Source organism: Manis pentadactyla, chromosome 10, assembly GCF_030020395.1.
Source record: "Manis pentadactyla isolate mManPen7 chromosome 10, mManPen7.hap1, whole genome shotgun sequence".
Lineage (NCBI taxonomy): Eukaryota > Metazoa > Chordata > Mammalia > Pholidota > Manidae > Manis > Manis pentadactyla.
In genome coordinates, this window is record NC_080028.1 from 108,944,126 (window position 1) to 108,964,850 (window position 20,725).

Below are 20,725 nucleotides of genomic sequence, written 5' to 3' on the forward strand. Positions count from 1 at the left end.
AATTCCTCTATATTGACAACTACTAAATTTATCACGGCATGGTTAATCCAAACACAAAGATTCAATGCCAGTGTTAACTGTAGGGATTACAATAATCATAACACTTACATTTGCACCTTAAATCTTGAGAGTGAAAGAGTTTCATAATACTGTATTAATATGGTCAGAAATTTTCTTACCAACAGTTTCTGAAAGTTCCATGCTAACAGCTGAATTTGAACCTAGACAAGAAATTGAGATATAATATACATTTACAAAACAATATCTAGCTCTATATACTACAGACAACTTAAATGTTTTCTCAGTCAGATATTCAAAGAGTCATATTATAGATGCTTACCTTCACACAACGATTGTTCCTCTGCAGAAGGTTCCACAGGTGCTATTTAATAGAAATAAGTTATATTAAAAATTGGAACTATACATCTATTTTATTTATGTTCTAAAATACAGTAAAAATGTAAGTTCAATAACCCAACAAAAATCTCAATAACCCAGACCTAACTAATGGCAACTAACTCAGGTTTCGAACTACAAATCTGTTTAACCTACTTCTAAAAACCTGCCAATCACAGCCAATTTTCAAACCTTTTAGTAACTGAAATGTACTCATAAAAGTATGCTTATTCTCATATTTTGCTTCAAAAACTTTTCTATCACAGATATTTAAAGAGTAATCGGCAGCATACACAGATCAGATTAGGAAGATTTTGCTCAACGAAGACACATTACTTCTCTAGTTTCTCTTGGTAGCTGTAGTCAAAGAAGGCTGTGATTAGCCCTTTTAAAAATTCTATAATCATACATGTTTTATCATCAAGATCCTTGAATAAATTCTATTTGATACCAATGAAGTTAAAAGGACATTCGTATAAAGTCCCTGAAATGTGTACGGGCCCTTATAACAAACATCTCAGAAAAGATGATTAAAATGACACTGGTTTTGTCCCTCTATTAGAATTGTAAGATCAAGCAACAATCCAGTTTCCACAATTGTCACACTGAAAATCTACTTTGATATCACTGAAAGAGATGTATGAGAAATATATACTGATACTTACATGTTTAAGTTTCTTTTTATATCTGAAAGCCTAATGATACTCTGGTATGAAAGTGCCCTTGCTTTAAAGAATCTCCAAGATGCAAAAAAGACACTGAAGAATTTGAAGTCACAGGAATCCCGCACACCAATAAACACTGAATTGATAATCTGTCAAAGTCATATTTAAAATCACTCCACGGAAAGTATTAAGACCTGTAAGTCAAGAAAAGTTTTCGGCCCAATCTTCTATAATGTGCACTAGTGAAGAAAGGAGTTTCTTGACCCTGAAAGGTAAAGGGCAACCAAGATCTCTTGAGAAGTGACATGCTTAGTGTCACTGCTGATGATCCCACACAGTGGTATTTGGATGACCTTTGAACGGAAAGACACCTCAGCCAGCAACAACAGCATGGCTTCCACCGCGGCGCGGTGCAGCTGGAGAGGAGAGGCTAAGCGCAGAGGTAACAGGGGTGACACCGGACAGGTGCAGGAAGGAAGAGTGAACGGTCTAAGACACCCCAACCTACGCGATTAGCAGGATGTTAACAGAAATGGAAAAAGCATTTGAACTAGGTTTGGAAGAAACAGGAATTGTACTTCACAAAAGACTTTTTTTCACTTCCTATTTCAAAGAAAAGTTTACAGGTATAGTAAGGAAAAATCACTCAACTTCCAGAGAAAGTCAGGCAGTGCTAGGTGATCAGGCGGACGTGCCAACCTCAGGATGGAGGAGGCAGCAGACGCTGGTGCTGAGAGGCCAGCACTGGGCTGACTCCTGGTTTTAAAGCCTAGAGTGTCATGTACAAGTTGTGAGAGGCAATTATTTCACTGAATCATGGAAATGACATGCCATCTGCCTGACAGGATTGCTCAGAGCACTGAATGAGAGTACACATCTGTTTAGTATCAATTAAAGAACTCCTCGCACCTAGGAGATATTCAACAAGTGACTCCCCACTCCATAATATGTAATGAGCCGTCAGTTCAATTCTATCAACTAACATATACTGCACATCTATTATGGGTGCAGACAGGGATAGAAACACTCACAAATCCACACAGTGCTGGAGGCAGGGTTGGAGGTTGTGGCAAGTTACCCTAAATCCACTTAAATGTTTATTGAGCCCTCATGTGCTGATTGCTATCTTATTTAACCACCCCCCCAACCCTATGAAGTAAGCGGTAACTTACCTAACATTCTGACATATTAGAATGGGCTTCTCCAAGTTACACAAATGCCACCTTGCCTTCCTCAGACAGCCCTTGCTGAAAATCCCTCAGTAAAAGTAAACCGAGTAAGTGATGACACAGTTAGGATGGTCAAGCATTTTAAGGCAAGGAAGACTGAGACAATCAGTATGGGGGCTCTCTCATCACTTATAAGACATCCCAAACTGCAAATGGGCATTATAAGACCGAACAGTACACACACCTCAACACCTGTTCTACAACCAAGTCTTAGATTTACAAATACACAATACATGCCTAAGGCTGTAAGGCACCTCTCAGGACAGTGACATCATGGCTGCATAATGCAGCATAATAACTGCTCATGGTTTTATTTTTCAAAACACCCTACATTTATAACACATTTGTCTTCAGTTTGTACAGCTTACAGAGGCAGAGACAGGGTCAAGTACAAACAGCAATTAAGTTATTAATATACACGTAATGATGACATTAAAGGGCCTCAAAATAAGAAGCTGACAGTAGTTTCCCCAGGATGGAAGAAAAAGAGCTTATCCTTGCATTCAGACCACGGATCACATTACAATTCAAATGACAATGGTAGCAACATCTGCGAACTGATGTTTTTGGAACAATGAACCAGAAAAATCAGATACAGCAACACGTTCTTTACATTTAAACTTATCAGTGTATTTGTACCCGTCTCTTCTCTCACACACATATGCATTCACACACATCTCCAACCCTTTCTCATTCTACTCCTATTATTCATAATATACATCACATCCAGATTTACTGGCTACTAATGCGCATAGGCTTAGAATTCTACCAGGTCCAAAGTTACTTATTCATGGCTGGCAAACATACCCATTAAGGGCTTGATTTTCAAGTCCTGCATGCTTCATATCTGCTAGTCGAGCAGAAGTTAGTAAACCTCCCAAGGAATGAAAACAGTTTCATATTTTCTAATGGTATCTCCATGTTCAGAAGATACATCCTCATCAGGAGCACACCCTCGTTCAAAAAAGAACAATTCTAACTAGGTGGGAAAGTTTATCAGAAGTGTACTAGTTTATAAAACTGCCATACCTCAAATTAAAAGAAACTAATGCTATAGTTGATGATAAAGGAAGATTAATGAACTGGCTGTGATACAAGGTACATTACCAAAAGTTTTAAAACAAGAAGTGAAAGTGTTTACCAAAAGACAGTCAGGCAACAGAACTGACTATGGTTTAACACAGACGATACTGTGAGTCTTAAAACTCTTAGTTAAAAGTTGATAATGGTGCAATAAGCCAGACACAAAAGATCACATGTACAATTCCATTCACATGAAATATTCAGAACAGGTAAATTCATACACTCAGAAAGTAGATTGGTGGTTGCCAAAAGCTGGGAAAAGGGGAGTGTTAAATGACTGCTAAAGAGTATGATTTCCTTTGGAGGCGATGAGAACATCTGGAACCTTGAGGTAGTAAGATGCACAACGCTGTGAATATACCAAATGCCACCGAACTGTTCACTTTCAAATGGCTAATTTCATGTCATATGGATTTCACCTCAATTTTTAAAAACACAAATTTTTTTTTTAAGATTTGATTATGGATCAAAGGACTTTAACACAGAGACTCTTACTTGGCCAGTTCATGTGAAGGCCACACTGGTGGTGGGCTGTGAAAGCCAGGTTTCAGTTCAAGTTATATTTTAAATATAACGTCTGGCCAATTCTTAAGGTGCTTAATCCACATAGTCCATAAATCAGCAATTTAAGTGTGTACTGTTTTAGATATATAAAACTAATCTTTCGGAGAGGGGGCGGAAGATGGCGGCGTGAGTAGAGCAGCGGAAATCTCCTCCCAAAACAACATATATCTATGAAAATATAACAAAGACAACCCTTCCTAGAATAAAGACCAGAGGACACAGGACAATATCCAGACCACATCCGCACCTGAGAGAACCCAGCGCCTCGCGAAGGGGGTAAGATACAAGCCCCGGCCCCGCGGGAGCCGAGCGCCCCTCCCCCCAGCTACCGGCAGGAGAAGAGCAGGCAGAGCGGGAGGGAGACGGAGCCCAGGGCTGCCGAGCACCCAGCCCCAGCCATCCGGGCCAGAGTGCAGGGCCCTCGATACTGGGAAAACAGGGCAGCAAGAACAGTGAGCAGGCACTGGAGGCTGAGCGACAGAGGACATAAGAAAAGCGCGCGACCATTTTTTTTTTTTTTTTGCTTTTTTGCTGCTTTGTTTTGGTGAGCGCTTTTTGGAAGTCTTAAAGGGATAGGGACCCCAATATTAGGGAAACAGGGCAGAAAGACCGGTGAGCAGAAGACTGAGGCTGGCACCGGAGAATAAAGAAAAACGAACGACCACCTTTTTTTTTTTAATTAAAAAAAATTTTTTTTTTTTCTTGTTTTTTTTTGTGGTCGTTGTTTTGTTTTGGCGGGTGCTTTTTGGAAGTCTTAAAGGGGCAGGGCGGGTCACTTAATCCAGAGGTAGGGAATCCGGGATCTCTGGGCACCCTAACCCCTGGGCTGCAGGGAGCAGGGAGGCCCCTTACGGAGATAAATAGCCTCCCAGCAGCTCCTGCTCCAACGCGACTCCACCATTTTGGAGTAGCTGCCGGAGCCAGGCCACGCCCACAGCAACAGCGGAGATTAACTCCATAGCAGCCGGGCAGGAAGCAGAAACCTTGTCTGCGCGCAGCTGCGCAGCACAAGCCACTAGAGGCCGCTGTTCTCCCAGGAGAGGAGGGCCACAAACCAACAAGAAAGGAAGTCCTTCCAGCCGTCACTCGTCCCAGTTCTGCAGACTATTCCTATCACCATGAAAAGGCAAAGCTACAGGCAGACAAAGATCACAGAGACAACACCAGAGAAGGAGACAGACCTAACCAGTCTTCCTGAAAAAGAATTCAAAATAAGAATCATAAACATGCTGACAGAGATGCAGAGAAATAGGCAAGAAAAATGGGATGAAGTCCGGAAAGAGATCACAGATGCCAGAAAGGAGATCGCAGAAATGAAACAAACTCTGGAAGGGTTTATAAGCAGAATGGATAGAATGCAAGAGGCCATTGATGGAATTGAAATGAGAGAACAGGAACGCATAGAAGCTGACATAGAGAGAGACAAAAGGATCTCCAGGAATGAAACAATATTAAGAGAACTGTGTGACCAATCTAAAAGGAGCAATATCCGTATTATAGGGGTCCCAGAAGAAGAAGAGAGAGGCAAAGAGATGGAAAGTATCTTAGAAGAAATAATTGCTGAAAACTTCCCCACACTGGGGGAGGAAGTAATCAAACAGACCACGGAAATACACAGAACCCCCAACAGAAAGGATCCAAGAAGGGCAACACCAAGACACATAATAATTAAAATGGCAAAGATCAAGGACAAGGAAAGAGTGTTAAAGGCAGCTAGAGAGAAAAAGGTCACCTATAAAGGGAAACCCATCAGGCTAACGTCAGATTTCTCAACAGAAACCCTACAGGCCAGAAGAGAATGGCATGATATATTTAATACAATGAAACAGAAGGGCCTTGAACCAAGGATACTGTATCCAGCACGACTATCATTCAAATATGATGGTGGGATTAAACAATTCCCAGACAAACAAAAGCTGAGGGAATTTGCTTTCCACAAACCACCTCTACAGAACATCTTACAGGGACTGCTCTAGATGGGAGCACTCCTAGAAAGAGCACAGCACAAAACACCCAACATATGAAGAATCGAGGAGGAGGAACAAGAAGGGAGAGAAGAAAAGAATCTCCAGACAGTGTATATAACAGCTCAATAAGCGAGCTAAGTTAGGCAGTAAGATACTAAAGAGGCTAACCTTGAACCTTTGGTAACCACGAATTTAAAGCCTGCAATGGCAATAAGTACATATCTTTCAATAGTCACCCTAAATGTTAATGGGTTGAATGCACCAATCAAAAGACACAGAGTAACAGAATGGATAAAAAAGCAAGACCCATCTATATGCTGCTTACAAGAAACTCACCTCAAACCCAAAGACATGTACAAACTAAAAGTCAAGGGATGGAAAAACATATTTCAAGCAAACAACAGTGAGAAGAAAGCAGGGGTTGCAGTACTAATATCAGACAAAATAGACTTCAAAACAAAGAAAGTAACAAGAGATAAAGAAGGACACTACATAATGATAAAGGGCTCAGTCAAACAAGAGGATATAACCATTCTAAATATATATGCACCCAACACAGGAGCACCAGCATATGTGAAACAAATACTAACAGAACTAAAGGGGGATATAGACTGCAATGCATTCATTCTAGGAGACTTCAACACACCACTCACCCCAAAGGATAGATCCACTGGGCAGAAAATAAGTAAGGACACGGAAGCACTGAACAACACAGTAGAGCAGATGGACCTAATAGACATCTATAGAACTCTACATCCAAAAGCAGCGGGATATACATTCTTCTCAAGTGCACATGGAACATTCTCCAGAATAGACCATATACTAGGCCACAAAAAGAGCCTCAGAAAATTCCAAAAGATTGAAATCCTACCAACCAACTTTTCAGACCACAAAGGCATAAAACTAGAAATAAACTGTACAAAGAAAGCAAAGAGGCTCACAAACACATGGAGGCTTAACAACACGCTCCTAAATAATCAATGGATCAATGACCAAATCAAAATGGAGATCCAGCAATATATGGAAACAAATGACAACAACAACACTAAGCCCCAACTTCTGTGGGACACAGCAAAAGCAGTCTTAAGAGGAAAGTATATAGCAATCCAAGCATATTTAAAAAAGGAAGAGCAATCCCAAATGAATGGTCTAATGTCACAATTATTGAAATTGGAAAAAGAAGAACAGATGAGGCCTAAGGTCAGCAGAAGGAGGGACATAATAAAGATCAGAGAAGAAATAAATAAAATTGAGAATAATAAAACAATAGCAAAAATCAATGAAACCAAGAGCTGGTTCTTCGAGAAAATAAACAAAATAGATAAGCCTCTAGCCAGACTTATTAAGAAGAAAAGAGAGTCAACACAAATCAACAGTATCAGAAACGAGAAAGGAAAAATCACGACGGACCCCACGGAAATGCAAAGAATTATTGGAGAATACTATGAAAACCTATATGCTAACAAGCTGGGAAACCTAGGAGAAATGGACAACTTCCTAGAAAAATATAACCTTCCAAGACTGACCCAGGAAGAAACAGAAAATCTAAACAGACCAATTACCAGCAACGAAATTGAAGAGGTAATCAAAAAACTACCAAAGAACAAAACCCCCGGGCCAGATGGATTTACCTCGGAATTTTATCAGACATACAGGGAAGACATAATACCCATTCTCCTTAAAGTCTTCCAAAAAATAGAGGAGGAGGGGATACTCCCAAACTCATTCTATGAAGCTAACATCACCCTAATACCAAAACCAGGCAAAGACCCCACCAAAAAAGAAAACTACAGACCAATATCCCTGATGAACGTAGATGCAAAAATACTCAACAAAATATTAGCAAACCGAATTCAAAAATACATCAAAAGGATCATACACCATGACCAAGTGGGATTCATTCCAGGGATGCAAGGATGGTACAACATTCGAAAGTCCATCAACATCATCCACCACATCAACAAAAAGAAAGACAAAAACCACATGATCATCTCCATAGATGCTGAAAAAGCATTTGACAAAGTTCAACATCCATTCATGTTAAAAACTCTCAGCAAAATGGGAATAGAGGGCAAGTACCTCAACATAATAAAGGCCATCTATGATAAACCCACAGCCAACATTATATTGAACAGCGAGAAGCTGAAAGCATTTCCTCTGAGATCGGGAACTAGACAGGGATGCCCACTCTCTCCACTGTTATTTAACATAGTACTGGAGGTCCTAGCCACGGCAATCAGACAAAATAAAGAAATACAAGGAATCCAGATTGGTAAAGAAGAAGTTAAACTGTCACTATTTGCAGATGACATGATACTGTACATAAAAAACCCTAAAGACTCCACCCCAAAACTACTAGAACTGATATCGGAATACAGCAAAGTTGCAGGATACAAAATCAACACACAGAAATCTGTGGCTTTCCTATATACTAACAATGAACCAACAGAAAGAGAAATCAGGAAAACAACTCCATTCACAATTGCATCAAAAAAAATAAAATACCTAGGAATAAACCTAACCAAAGAAGTGAAAGACTTATACTCTGAAAACTACAAGTCACTCTTAAGAGAAATTAAAGGGGACACTAACAGATGGAAACTCATCCCATGCTCGTGGCTAGGAAGAATTAATATCGTCAAAATGGCCATCCTGCCCAAAGCAATATACAGATTTGATGCAATCCCTATGATACTACCAGGAACATTCTTCAATGAACTGGAACAAATAATTCAAAAATTCATATGGAAACACCAAAGACCCCGAATAGCCAAAGCAATTCTGAGAAAGAAGAATAAAGTAGGGGGGATCTCACTCCCCAACTTCAAGCTCTACTATAAAGCCATAGTAATCAAGACAATTTGGTACTGGCACAAGAGCAGAGCCACAGACCAATGGAACAGACTAGAGAATCCAGACATTAACCCAGACATATATGGTCAATTAATATTTGATAAAGGAGCCATGGACATACAATGGCGAAATGACAGTCTCTTCAACAGGTGGTGCTGGCAAAACTGGACAGCTACATGTAGGAGAATGAAACTGGACCATTGTCTAACCCCATATACAAAAGTAAACTCAAAATGGATCAAAGACCTGAATGTAAGCCATGAAACCATTAAACTCTTGGAAGAAAACATAGGCGAAAACCTCTTAGACATAAACATGAGTGACCTCTTCTTGAACATATCTCCCCGGGCAAGGAAAACAACAGCAAAAATGAGTAAGTGGGACTATATTAAGCTGAAAAGCTTCTGTACAGCAAAAGACACCATCAATAGAACAAGAAGGATCCCTACAGTATGGGAGAATATATTTGAAAATGACACATCCGATAAAGGCTTGACGTCCAGAATATATAAGGAGCTCTCACGCCTCAACAAACAAAAAACAAATAACCCAATTAAAAAATGGGCAGAGGAACTGAACAGACAGTTCTCCAAAAAAGAAATACAGATGGCCAACAGACACATGAAAAGATGCTCCACATCGCTAATTATCAGAGAAATGCAAATTAAAACTACAATGAGGTATCACCTCACACCAGTAAGGATGGCTGCCATCCAAAAGACAAACAACAACAAATGTTGGCGAGGCTGTGGAGAAAGGGGAACCCTCCTACACTGCTGGTGGGAATGTAAGTTAGTTCAACCATTGTGGAAAGCAGTATGGAGGTATATCAAAATGCTCAAAACAGACCTACCATTTGACCCAGGAATTGCACTCCTAGGAATTTACCCTAAGAACGCAGCAATCAAGTTTGAGAAAGACAGATGCACCCCTATGTTTATTGCAGCACTATTTACAATAGCCAAGAATTGGAAGCAACCTAAATGTCCATCAATAGATGAATGGATAAAGAAGATGTGGTACATATACACAATGGAATACTACTCAGCTATAAGAAAAGGGCAAATCCAATCATTTGCAGCAACATGGATGGAGCTGGAGGGTATTATGCTCAGTGAAACAAGCCAAGCGGAGAAAGAGAAATACCAAATGATTTCACTTATCTGTGGAATATAAGAACAAAGGAAAAACTGAAGGAACAAAACAGCAGCAGAATCACAGAACTCAAGAACGGACTAACAGGTACCAAAGGGAAAGGGACTGGGGAGGATGGGTGGGTAGGGAGGGATAAGGGGGGGAGAAGTAGGGGGGTATTAAGATTAACATGCATGGGGGGGTAGGAGAAAAGGGAGGGCTGTACAACACAGAGAAGGCAAGTAGTGATTCTACAACATTTTGCTATGCTGATGGACAGTGACTGTAAAGGGGTTTATAGGGGAGACCTGGTACAGGGGAGAGCCTAGTAAACATAATATTCGTCATGTAAGTGTAGATTAGTGATAGCAAAAAAAAAAAAAAAAAAAGGGCAGTTCCTGTGTGGTAACCTCCAACGAGTTCTACACAAGGGTATAAAGGGCATATAAATGTGTAGGCAAAGGGTCTGTTTGTGTTTATACAGAGGATCAAAGCCTAATTGGGCTACCCCGAAAATGAACTAAGATACGATATGAAAAAGAACTTCCAACATCTGCACTCTCTGGAAGACTCATGCCAGAAGATGATCATCAAAAAACCCCAACAAAGATCTACGCACTGCTACAGCTGTAGATGCACTCATCCCACCAGTTCCTGGACTTGCCATGGGAATGAGGAAGGAGATATCTAAGCTGGCCTGTGCATACAGTAAAACAACAAAATTGGACTGGATCTATACTGTTGGAACTCAACCAAGAATTTGGAGAAGTGCAAATTGTAGCGCTCCAAAGTCTTACAACTACAAACTATTTATTGTTAAAAGAACATATGGCATGTGAACAGTCCCCAGGAATGGGTTGTTTTAATTTGTATGATTTTTCTCAGACTGTTCAATTTCATTTGGACAATATCCACCATATCATAGATAAGTTTTCACAAATGCCTAAGGTGCCTAACTGGTTTTCTTGGTTTCACTGCAGATGGCTAGTAATTACAGTTATGCTTTGGTTATGTAACTATACTCCTATTATGTTAATGTGTGTGTGCAATTTAAGTAGTAGCTTAAAACCTATACATGCTGAAGTTACTCTACAAGAAGATATATCAAAGAAATAATCAATCTTCCCATGTTTTCTTCCGCCTGCTACTTCTATAGATTTTCTTCTTCCTTCCTAATTACAACCCTTAAATAGAATTCGTGCCTCATATCAAATTTACCAAGTATCATAATTCTTCCAAGTGGTAAAGATACCTCAAGACAAATGCTGGGCATAGAAGCCACAGGGCATAAATATGCAAAGAAGTAAAAAGCTAACTTTTTCAAACAATAAGGCTTCTCTCTCACTTACCAACTTCACATTTCCCTGTATGGCCCCGGAAGATGACTGGTTAGCCAGAGACGGGTAAGATTCCTCAAGGGAGGAACAACCTAAGACAGGCACAGTCGCAGGGGGGCCATCAGGTGAGAAATTGGGGATCAACAGAGGTGAGGCTTAGAACCTCACCCCCCCGTTCTGAGAGAAATCTTCTGCATACGTGGATGTTTTATTGCCCTGGTCTAGCTTGGATTAACACATAGTCTACAGGCACACACCTGATCATCTACATGTGCTCTCTTACAACGCTAAACTATGTTTTCTACCTTTATCTTGTATCTACCTACCACTTCAGCATTTTATTAAAAATAATAATAATAAAGAGAGAAATGTGGTATCCACATATAAATCAAGTATAAAAACCAAATGAGTATTCATGTTTGAACTGACTGTTTATAGTTCATAATGCATGAGCAAAACCGAAAGTTTCTGTGATGACTGCCCTTGTACTGTTCACTATGTAACTTATTCACTATGTAAGAATTTGTTCTACATGTAAAAACTTGTTTGTTATGCCTCAGAAGATTGGAGACTGACAAAAATTAGGCTTGGGGTGGAATAATGATTGTGCATTGAGCATTGACTCCCCTATACAGAATTTTATTGTCGTTAACAACCATTTGATCAATAAATATGAGAGATGCCCTCACAAAAAAAAAAAAAAAAAAAAAAAAAAAAGGGACAGACTTCCAATGGTAAAATAAATTAGTAACCGGGATGTAATGTATAGCATAAGGAATATAGTCAAGATATTGTAACAGCCTGGTAGGGTGATAGCTGGAACCTAGAATTATGTATATAAATGTTCTACCACTGTGTTGTACACTTGAAACTCATGTAATGTAATACTGTATGTCAACTACCCTTCAATAAAAAATAATAATTAAAAAAAAATTAAAAAAAAAAAAAAACAAAAAAAAAACAAAAAAAAAACACTAATCTTTCATCTCTTTACACACAAAACAACAATATGTAAAAGTCATCCTACTTAAATTTCTTAGTCCTGTTAGCTAAATGGTGTTCACTATTAATGAATAAAAACTTCAGTGCTGTCGCAAACGTCACAAGTGTCTTACACTACACTGAAGTAAGAAACTGTGTGACAAAATTCTGTCCAATACAAGCTTCTGCAATCATGGAAATGTTCTGTTTCTGTGCGGTGATATGACCGTCACTTAGCCACATGTGGCTATTAGGCACTTGAAGGTGGCTGTGAACAAGGAACTGACTTTTAAATTGAAACATTTAGTTTTAATTAAAGAGCCATAAGTGCACAGTTCTAGATCCCCTTAAGGATTCTCCTCAATTGTAATACAAAACTTTCCACTTTTATCCCACCACCCCGCCCACCCCATTACCCAGCTTAGGATGGCTCTTCTGAGCTCCTCTAGGGTAGGACCCTTCTTGCAGCTGTAAGCACACCTACACACAGATCTCAGTTCTGGTTTCCTAAGACATTAGAAACTTCCAGAATGACTGTGGTTTTCTGAAATACAGAGCCTTTTCCCACCTCCTGTAAAGTCTCCACAGGCTGAAACGGTGTACATACCGGTTAAGTATGTAATTCATTGTGCCTGGACTGTAGCCGTTTCTTTTGGTTTTCATAGGTCACTAGTTCCTTATAGTCTTATCACTTCAGTTTTCTCACCATCTGTAGCAGTCCACCTATATATTTACTGCATTTCCATCAGGGTTCAATAGACTAAAAACAACTTTGTATGTGTCAGTTTTCCAAGAAGGGGTTAGAGAAACAATACTGAAGAGATGCTGAAGTACAATTTGCGTAAGGAACTAAAAATTCTCTAGCACCCAGATGACCATACACTCCCAACCAAATCTGCCTGCCTGAGGTATTTCTCTCCCACAGACAATACTGAAAACCAGTAAAGGCAGACATCACAGCCAAACGCCCACACAACACATGAAATGTCCATGGTTTTGCCTTAACTACCTATGCTCTCAAAATAAAAAGGTACAATGCTATAGCGGTGAAGAGAGCTGTTTCAAATTATCTCACATTATTTCCTAAAATGTAGGAAGAAGTAATTTCAAAGTAGGGCATTGCCTACTTATCACAATGTCACCCTGCTACTACTGAGACAGAACAGGGAGGTGGTGCCATAGGCCACAATCTCACAGACGTGGTTTCTGAAAAAGTGTCTCAGCCAAAAAGACCTTTTCATAGCAAATAACAGGGAGAAGACTAGCTGAGTTACTATTACTAGAATAAACTTTGAAATCAGACATAGAGTTTAACCCTGGCTCCTCCACTTACTAGGAGATGTCACCTCATTTATTTAGCTTTTCTGAGCCTTAATTTTCTTATCTATAAAAGGACTCAACATAACCTCAATAACCTCAAGAGATTGTTGTGAAAATAAAAGCATATGAAGCAAGTAACTGCTCAATAAGTTTATTATTACAAGCTTTTCAAAGCCCCATATTAACAAAACTTTTGAAGAATAAACACAAGAAAGGCAAATTCTAGGGCCTCTCTCAGGAAATCCATGCTGGTTGGTGGTCAAGATGTTAGCCCCAGGGATGCCCTTCTCCCCAGTCAACAGCACGGTGTAATGGAAAGGGCACTAAGCTAGCAGTTGGCTAACAGATTCCAGACTCCACTGTTGCTGAATCGGAGTCACTGAGTATCTGTAGGCTTCAGTTTGTTTCTCTGACAAGACTGTACTACTGCCAGGGTCACTTTCAGCCCTAACATTCTACGAACTATTCATTCACTAAAAGCAATGACACACATCCACCTGAGTGGGCTTTCTGTAGAGTAACTGAGATCCACTATGTTTTTCAAACAACCGTAAAACATAGGTTTATTTATAATTTATACCCCATTTACTTAAAAAATACTGTAGGTGAACTTAAAATACTTTGCAGACAACCAACCATCCAAAGGAGCTGGACACACCACTGAGTAGTACAGTGGCCCACTGTGGTTCTATAGAAACGGTCAATGCAGAAATTGCCCCAACAGCATTCTAAGGCATGCACTTTCTGCTTGTTTCAAGGCGAGTGGCTTACAATTACCTGGTTGGAATGTGGTTTGGATTGCGTGTAACCACTCTTAGGTTAGGCTGGTGAAAGATGCTCAAGAAATCCTTACTGTTTCTCTCACCTAGAAAGCAGAATTATGATGGGGAACTGGCTCAACTTGGAGTACTGTGACAACTAGATTTCCTAAAACAAAGTCACTTAGGAAAAAAATACACCTACAGCCTAGCCTGCTTTGTTAAAATCTACTGAAAACAAGGACACCACTTTTAAGAAGCTTTGGTATGAATCAACAAACGACAGCTTAAAAGGAAGCCTAAGGATGTCAGAATAATCAAGAACTTTCACCTAGTGGCCATATTCTTGCTTCCCAATAATTTAAGAACTGTGAATTTAATGATGAAATTCTTAATTAACATGCCCAGTAGACATACCAGTAAATAAAAGCTGCTCCAAAGAGGGTCTATTCTCAATCAAAATTTCATAATGGCAGTAACTCACTGTTAGGTATGAGCACCAAGCAGTGTAAAAAGGTAACTGATGCTCTACTCTAGCAATTTCCTAGCAAGCTGAAATAAAATACCAAAACACAAGAAATGTAAATTTTATGTGAATTATATCTGAACTTAAAAAACACTATGGTATTAACAAAGAAGAGTACCAGAAAATGTATCTCTAGGTTTATGATTAGGATAAGATTGAAATGAGTTACAAAGGGCACCTATGAACAACTCCTCTGCTCAGCTTTGAAACCCTCTCAAGCATGTTATGTCTTCCATTAGAGTAAATTGGGGGTCTGACCCCTTTCTAGACTCCAGGACTACGATTAATTCATCTTGTGGTGTCACTTCAAGTGCCCAGCACAGTATCCTGCGTTCTGTAAACACAAACATGTTTGTTCATTAATTGCTATACATCATTCTGAGCAGAAACCAGACTTACATCTCAAAAAATTCCATTCTAATACTGCCAACTCACCACAAAAGACTATTGAATCCTTTTCATTCCTTTCTCTTCGACTAGAAAAACAGTAATATTTTAACACTCTAAGACATTTCCTCCCCAGCAAACAAAAACAAAACAAGGCTTAAAATTTGTCATCTACTCTACTTCCCTAACTCGCCCTGAGAAATTTTAATCGCTATCTTTTCTTGCAGTACAATTCCAGAGGTGGTGAAAAACAAGGGACAGAAGAAAGCCATGTACAAAACCTGCAGTAAATAAAAGCTGCTCCAAAGAGGGTCTATTCTCAAGCAAAATTTCTTACCAGTTCAAATAGCTGCTCACAAGGAAAGCACTGGTTCATGTAATGCCTTCACTTACTCCCTAAATCCTCACGCTGGAGCCATTGCAAGCATGTAAAATCATGAAATAAGAGCCCAAATCTAATAATTGGTTAAGTCAAGATAAGAAATAACTAGCTAGAAAACGAGGTAGGAAAAGAAATAACACTCCTGGAACAGTATTTCCCCCTCACCTTCTCTGCCTACTTTACTTACTGTCCCACTGAAGACTTTGTTACTGTAGAGATTTCAGTCTCATGGGAAAAGGAAAATCCAGTCAAGAACCTCATCTATCTTCTGTCTAAACTTATCTCTCAGTCAACAGGTATCACTTAAAATCATAATAAAGTCTAAGAGCCCTTCTGAACAAAACAATTACGTAAGATTCTGCACTCTACTCTGGTGACCCTGAAGAGGTCACTTTTGAGACTACTCAGTGATTAACAAGCAGCCACCACGTACTAGTGACGGTTGCATTAACTTTGTGCATATACTAAAAACCACTGAAGCATACACTTAATGGTGAATTCTGTGATATGTGATTATATCTCTGTCACTAAAAAAAGAAGAAAATCCCTTCCCCATAAAAAGACATCCATCAAAAACCAAGTACTATGAAACAGAACATTCCTCTTTAAAATTCAGATTCCATAATACAATGTGCTACGTTTTGGAGATAGTTCCTCCTCTGAGGACTGCTGGTTTTATTCTATACTCATTTTTTACTGGCAGAGTTCTGAGAGATGTTAAGGGTGGGATGGTGAAAGGACACCACACCATTACTAGAGAAGCCTGGATGTTCTACAAGTCCAAGTTCTATGCTCTAAAACTTTTGTGTCCCCCTCAAAAATTCATATGTTGAAATTCTAATGCCCCATGTATTGGACTTAGGTGAGGTTTTCTGGAGGCCGTAAGTCATAACGGCAGAGCCATGACGAATGCATTTCACAAAACAGCTCCTTTATAAAAGAGGCCCCAGGGAGCTCCCTTGCCCCTTCCACCATGTGAGAACAAGAAGCCAGCAATCTGGTCTGAGAGAGGGAAGGAGGCCCTCATCTGACCAGGCTGGCACCCTGATCGCGGTCTTCCAGCCTCCTGAGCTGTGAGGGATAAATTTTGTTGTTTACAAGCTACCCAGTCTGTGGTACGGTACTACACAGCAGCCCAAATGGACCAAGACACCAAGTAATCCTGAATTAAATCGCTAAACTTACTTCTCATTCAACAATAAAAAAGAATGAACTGTGTGCAAATTGAAACTCAAAATAAGTACATTCTAGCATAGAAAATGTTTGTTCTCTTACACAGAACCCTTGTCCTCCACATTTTCATTCATTTCAGGACCTCTACTTTAAAGAGTATCACGTAGTCAATTTACTTGGATCCACAGAGAATTGAACTTAAATGAATTACACTTGGTTACACTTAATTTGTATTCTACTTAATCATTCTGTTGGAAACCTGTATTACTTTTTCAGAGAGCTAAGATCAACACTGAATCCCAAGTTTTTACTTGGGAGGCTGGAAACAGGCATAACCACCCAGCAGCATTCTACTTAAGGTGGATGACACTGTGCAAAAACTTTTATGGTGACTGGTTGCTCAAGGAACCACCAGAAAAACCCAACTAGCCTATTTTCAGGAGAAACGACAGATATTCATCCTGGACAGGAACACTTAAGAAGTCATTCAGTGTTCTACCTCTAGACTTCCTCCTTCAAGAGCTCTTCCTCCTATCCAGCTTAAAAACAGGGACCCTACCACAAATTTCAACAAGGGCTTAACAACCAAAGAAAACATGCTCCCCTTGTGTCTATTTCCTCACTATAAAAAAACTTGCAACTTTTATGGCTCCCCCTTTGTCAATTTCTAAGGACAAGTTTCCAATTTTTTCTCTGCTTCTTCCAGGCATAGTTCTCTGCTATGATGGTGGTACTTCATGGACCTGTATGGGTTCAAACATGCAATCCAACAGTCCCACATCTCTCTGGACCTCAATTTATAAACCATTCTTTTCCAAATAGACAACCCTAAAGAGGGCACTTTTTAAAATATGAACTGGCATTTTGTAGAAGCAGTTGACAAAGTCAGTAACACCAAAATAGTTTGATAAAACTGAAAAAAACTGACCACCAAGTAACAAAGAATGTACTTTTCTTATAACCGCTTCCTTACATATTTTTACATCTCCACTTCTAACAGTGTCACAGAGAAAAGGATTAAGAATAAACCAGCAAGTTGGCACATACCAGTAAGAGGAAAGACAGCTCTTCTACCTAACAGGTAAAGTCTAGTCACCCAACAATGTCTACTCCAGATCACTGCTCTGAGGATGGCTGTCCCTTCCTGACTCACTGGCTGATGGGTGGACAAGCTGGAAATGGAGTTCCAAGTCTAGCCAGAGTGGTGCTGGTGGCTCCAGAGTGAGGAGGGACGGCCAAAAAAGAAACAAGAAAATGGCTGGATAAAAGGAATCTGCATGATAAGGTATGGGGAACCGGGCACTTTTAGGGGTTGGTAAGTGAACTTTATTTAAGTAGGCCAGATGGCTTGATCTAAGCAAAGAAATAAAAGCTAAGCTTTCTTGTTCAAAGGCAAAACATCAAGTAAAATCAAACAACCAAATTCAAACTGTGCTCACATATGTACTTACTTCACAGAAGTACTTCTCCAAACTCTCTGCCTCTACACAGAAAACTGTAGCAAGTTTCTGAAGAAGCTAAACTCCCAGAGCACTTTCATGATGTCCATTTACCTAGGAAATACAACGTGGAACTTCAAAGAGAAATCAACAATCTATTCTCACAAATTGCCAAGAACATCTGTGATCTGGTTCTCCAATACCCTGGCTCACCAAGGTACATTCCTTTCTCTCTTTAAGCCAATATTGACAGTTCCTAAAATAAGCACTTTTTTATACAGGGGAGAATAGTTAACTTCACTCATTGGACATTCCCAGAAGATCAGTACCCGAAAGCCTGTCATCCTATCACTTAAGCAGCCCCGAAATACAGAAAGCTTTTTAAAGACCAAACCTGACTTGAAACCACACAAAACATTCTACTAGCTATGGTCAGAATGGCACGTGAGAACTATTAAGCTATAATACCAAGTATCTGAACAGACTAATTACTGACACGTGAAAATAGTGACTTACAATACCAAGCAGCCTGAATAAGGTATCCGATTTTGACACGTTTAAAATTCTAAACGTGTCATTAAGGCGAGAAGTCCCACTTAAGAAAAAGGGAAAACAAATCAATGTAGTTTCCTATACACATTACGGGAGGAACTCTTACTTTTAACACTGTGAACTTCACAAGCTTACACAATGCTGAGGACTAAAAGATCTCTGAAGTGAGGGCCAACAGTTTCTGCCGGATCACAAGACTGCAATGCATCTTGGGATTCCTTCAGGACACTTCAGTGCCAGATACCCAAAACGTTAATTACAGTTTCAAAAATAGAAGTTGGAGCAAGAGACGCTCTCTCGCCTAGGCATAAGGTGGTGAAGGGAAAACTCGGGCGCTCGTCCTCCCAGCTCCTCGGGTCTGGCTCGCTCAACGTCCACCCACCTCCTGGTTCCATCTGTCCCACGTCTGGGCCTCGTGGCACTGATGGCCGCGGTCCCCTCTCCGTCCCATATGGTTCTCAGTTCTAGTGGGTAGCTGCGGTCCCCGGGGAAGGGACGGGCTCTAGATCCCTCCCGTGTCGCCGACACGCGGCTACCGCTCCTCCAGGCCCTCCGCTGCGCCCGGGCCGCCCCACCCAGGGCTGCCCGCGCCCGGCGCCGCTGTCAGCGCCCCACGTGCCGCCGGGCCTCGAGGCCGCGCGTTCCCCGCCCTGCGGGGCAAGCCGCAGACCCGTCCCCCCACCAAACCAAGGTGGGCTCCGGCCTCCCGCTCGGCTGCTCCCGCGTCCCGGCCCCTTTACCCGAAGGGCCTCCCGCGCCACTGTCGGCTCCGTGGTGGTGGGCGCCGGCGCAGCGCCAGCCGGGGGTGGCGACGGCTGGGCCGGGCCACGCAGGAAGGACGGCACGAACTCGGCGGCGTGGACGTTGGGCACGAAGGGCTTGGCATTGACGTTGAGCTGCCGGCTGAAGGCCGCGCTGAGGTGCTCACGCTGGGCCTCGGCGGCCGCCGCCGCCAAGGAGCCGCCGGCGCCGCTGCACGGGCCCGAACCGGGGGCTTCCATGTCCGCCTGGTCCCAGCAGTCGGGCGCTGAGTCGCTGCTGCTCCCGCCGCTGCTGCTCCCGCCGCTGCTGCCCGGATCCACGATCGGGGGTGGGGTGGGGGGGCGCGTGTGTGATGAAGAGAGGGCGGGAAATGGAGGAGGAGGCAACAAGCCGGGGAGGAGCAGGCCGCGCTGACCCCGGGAAGTGGGAGGCAGAAGGGCTGGGGGATAGCGACAGAGTCCCCGGAGTCCCTGCGGCAGCAGCTCCAGTCCCCACTCCGAACTCGCGACAACGGTGGCGGCGGCGGCAGCTCAACCCTGCTCGTGTGGACCAGCCGATATCCTCCCACCCAACCCAGGCACCTCCAACTGCCTCACCGGCCACCCCACGCCCGGCGCAGATTGTTCCTTCGCCGCCACCCTTACCTGAGCCTCGGTAGTTCTCGGCTCCGTTCGTCCCTGCTTCCGGCTATGAAGCACGGCCAAAGACGGAACTACGAGTTCCGACAGGTCCCGCGTGACCCCGTTGCGGTTTTCCCGGGGGCCGATGGGAGTCGGAGTTCCGTGGCCCGGAGCAACCGGAAGGGTCTCCGGCTCCCGGCAGGCAGCGCGAAGAGGCGGGGACCTGGTCGCCCTCGCAGCTCCACCTGTCACCGGGTGGGGCAGCGCAGGGTTGGGTCTTGGCGCCGGTCCGTGCGGGGCCTCCGATCCAGAGCCTTTCAGCTGTCGCCGGCGGTCCACTCTGTCCTGTGAGGCACAGGATGAGGGAAAACCGACAGCAGTTCTACGGGGGATAAAGCTTTCAACCACTGGACATCCCTTCCTTCCCTTTCACCGGCCTCTGAGCGTTCTCCGTCGCACAGTCTCCCTACGTTCATTCTCTTCCCACCTTTCTTCTCCCCGCCTCGAGCAAGATTTTGTCCTACATTATGACGCCCAACTTAGAGCGTCTCTCATTTCATGTATTCATTTGGTAGAACAGACAATAAACCGTAAGAC

General features: G+C 41.9%; 1 protein-coding gene and 1 long non-coding RNA gene across 7 annotated transcripts in view; both read right to left on the reverse strand.

Moving 5' to 3' along the window:
- LOC130685054 (eukaryotic peptide chain release factor GTP-binding subunit ERF3A-like) overlaps positions 1 to 20,185 on the reverse strand; it is a 53,928-nt gene extending 33,743 nt beyond the window's left edge. For 4 of the 6 annotated variants that reach the window (XR_008999492.1, XR_008999491.1, XR_008999490.1 and 1 more), the window contains exons 1-3: positions 19,487 to 20,185; positions 341 to 382; positions 109 to 221 (exon numbers count right to left, since the gene is read on the reverse strand). Coding sequence is in view for 3 of the 6 variants with exons in the window: in XM_057508255.1 (XP_057364238.1) it covers positions 109 to 221; positions 341 to 382; positions 19,487 to 19,747 (416 nt within the window). In the remaining 3 variants the exon portion in view is untranslated. The remainder of the gene's footprint in view (positions 1 to 108; positions 222 to 340; positions 383 to 19,486) is intronic. The other 2 variants (XM_057508256.1, XM_057508257.1) reach the window with 2 other exon arrangements.
- Positions 14,939 to 19,480, reverse strand: LOC130685059 (uncharacterized). The gene is made up of 2 exons (XR_008999494.1): positions 19,129 to 19,480; positions 14,939 to 15,147 (listed from the first exon to the last, which is right to left on the reverse strand). It is a non-coding gene; the product is annotated as an uncharacterized LOC130685059 (long non-coding RNA).
- Positions 20,186 to 20,725: the final 540 nt, after the last annotated feature.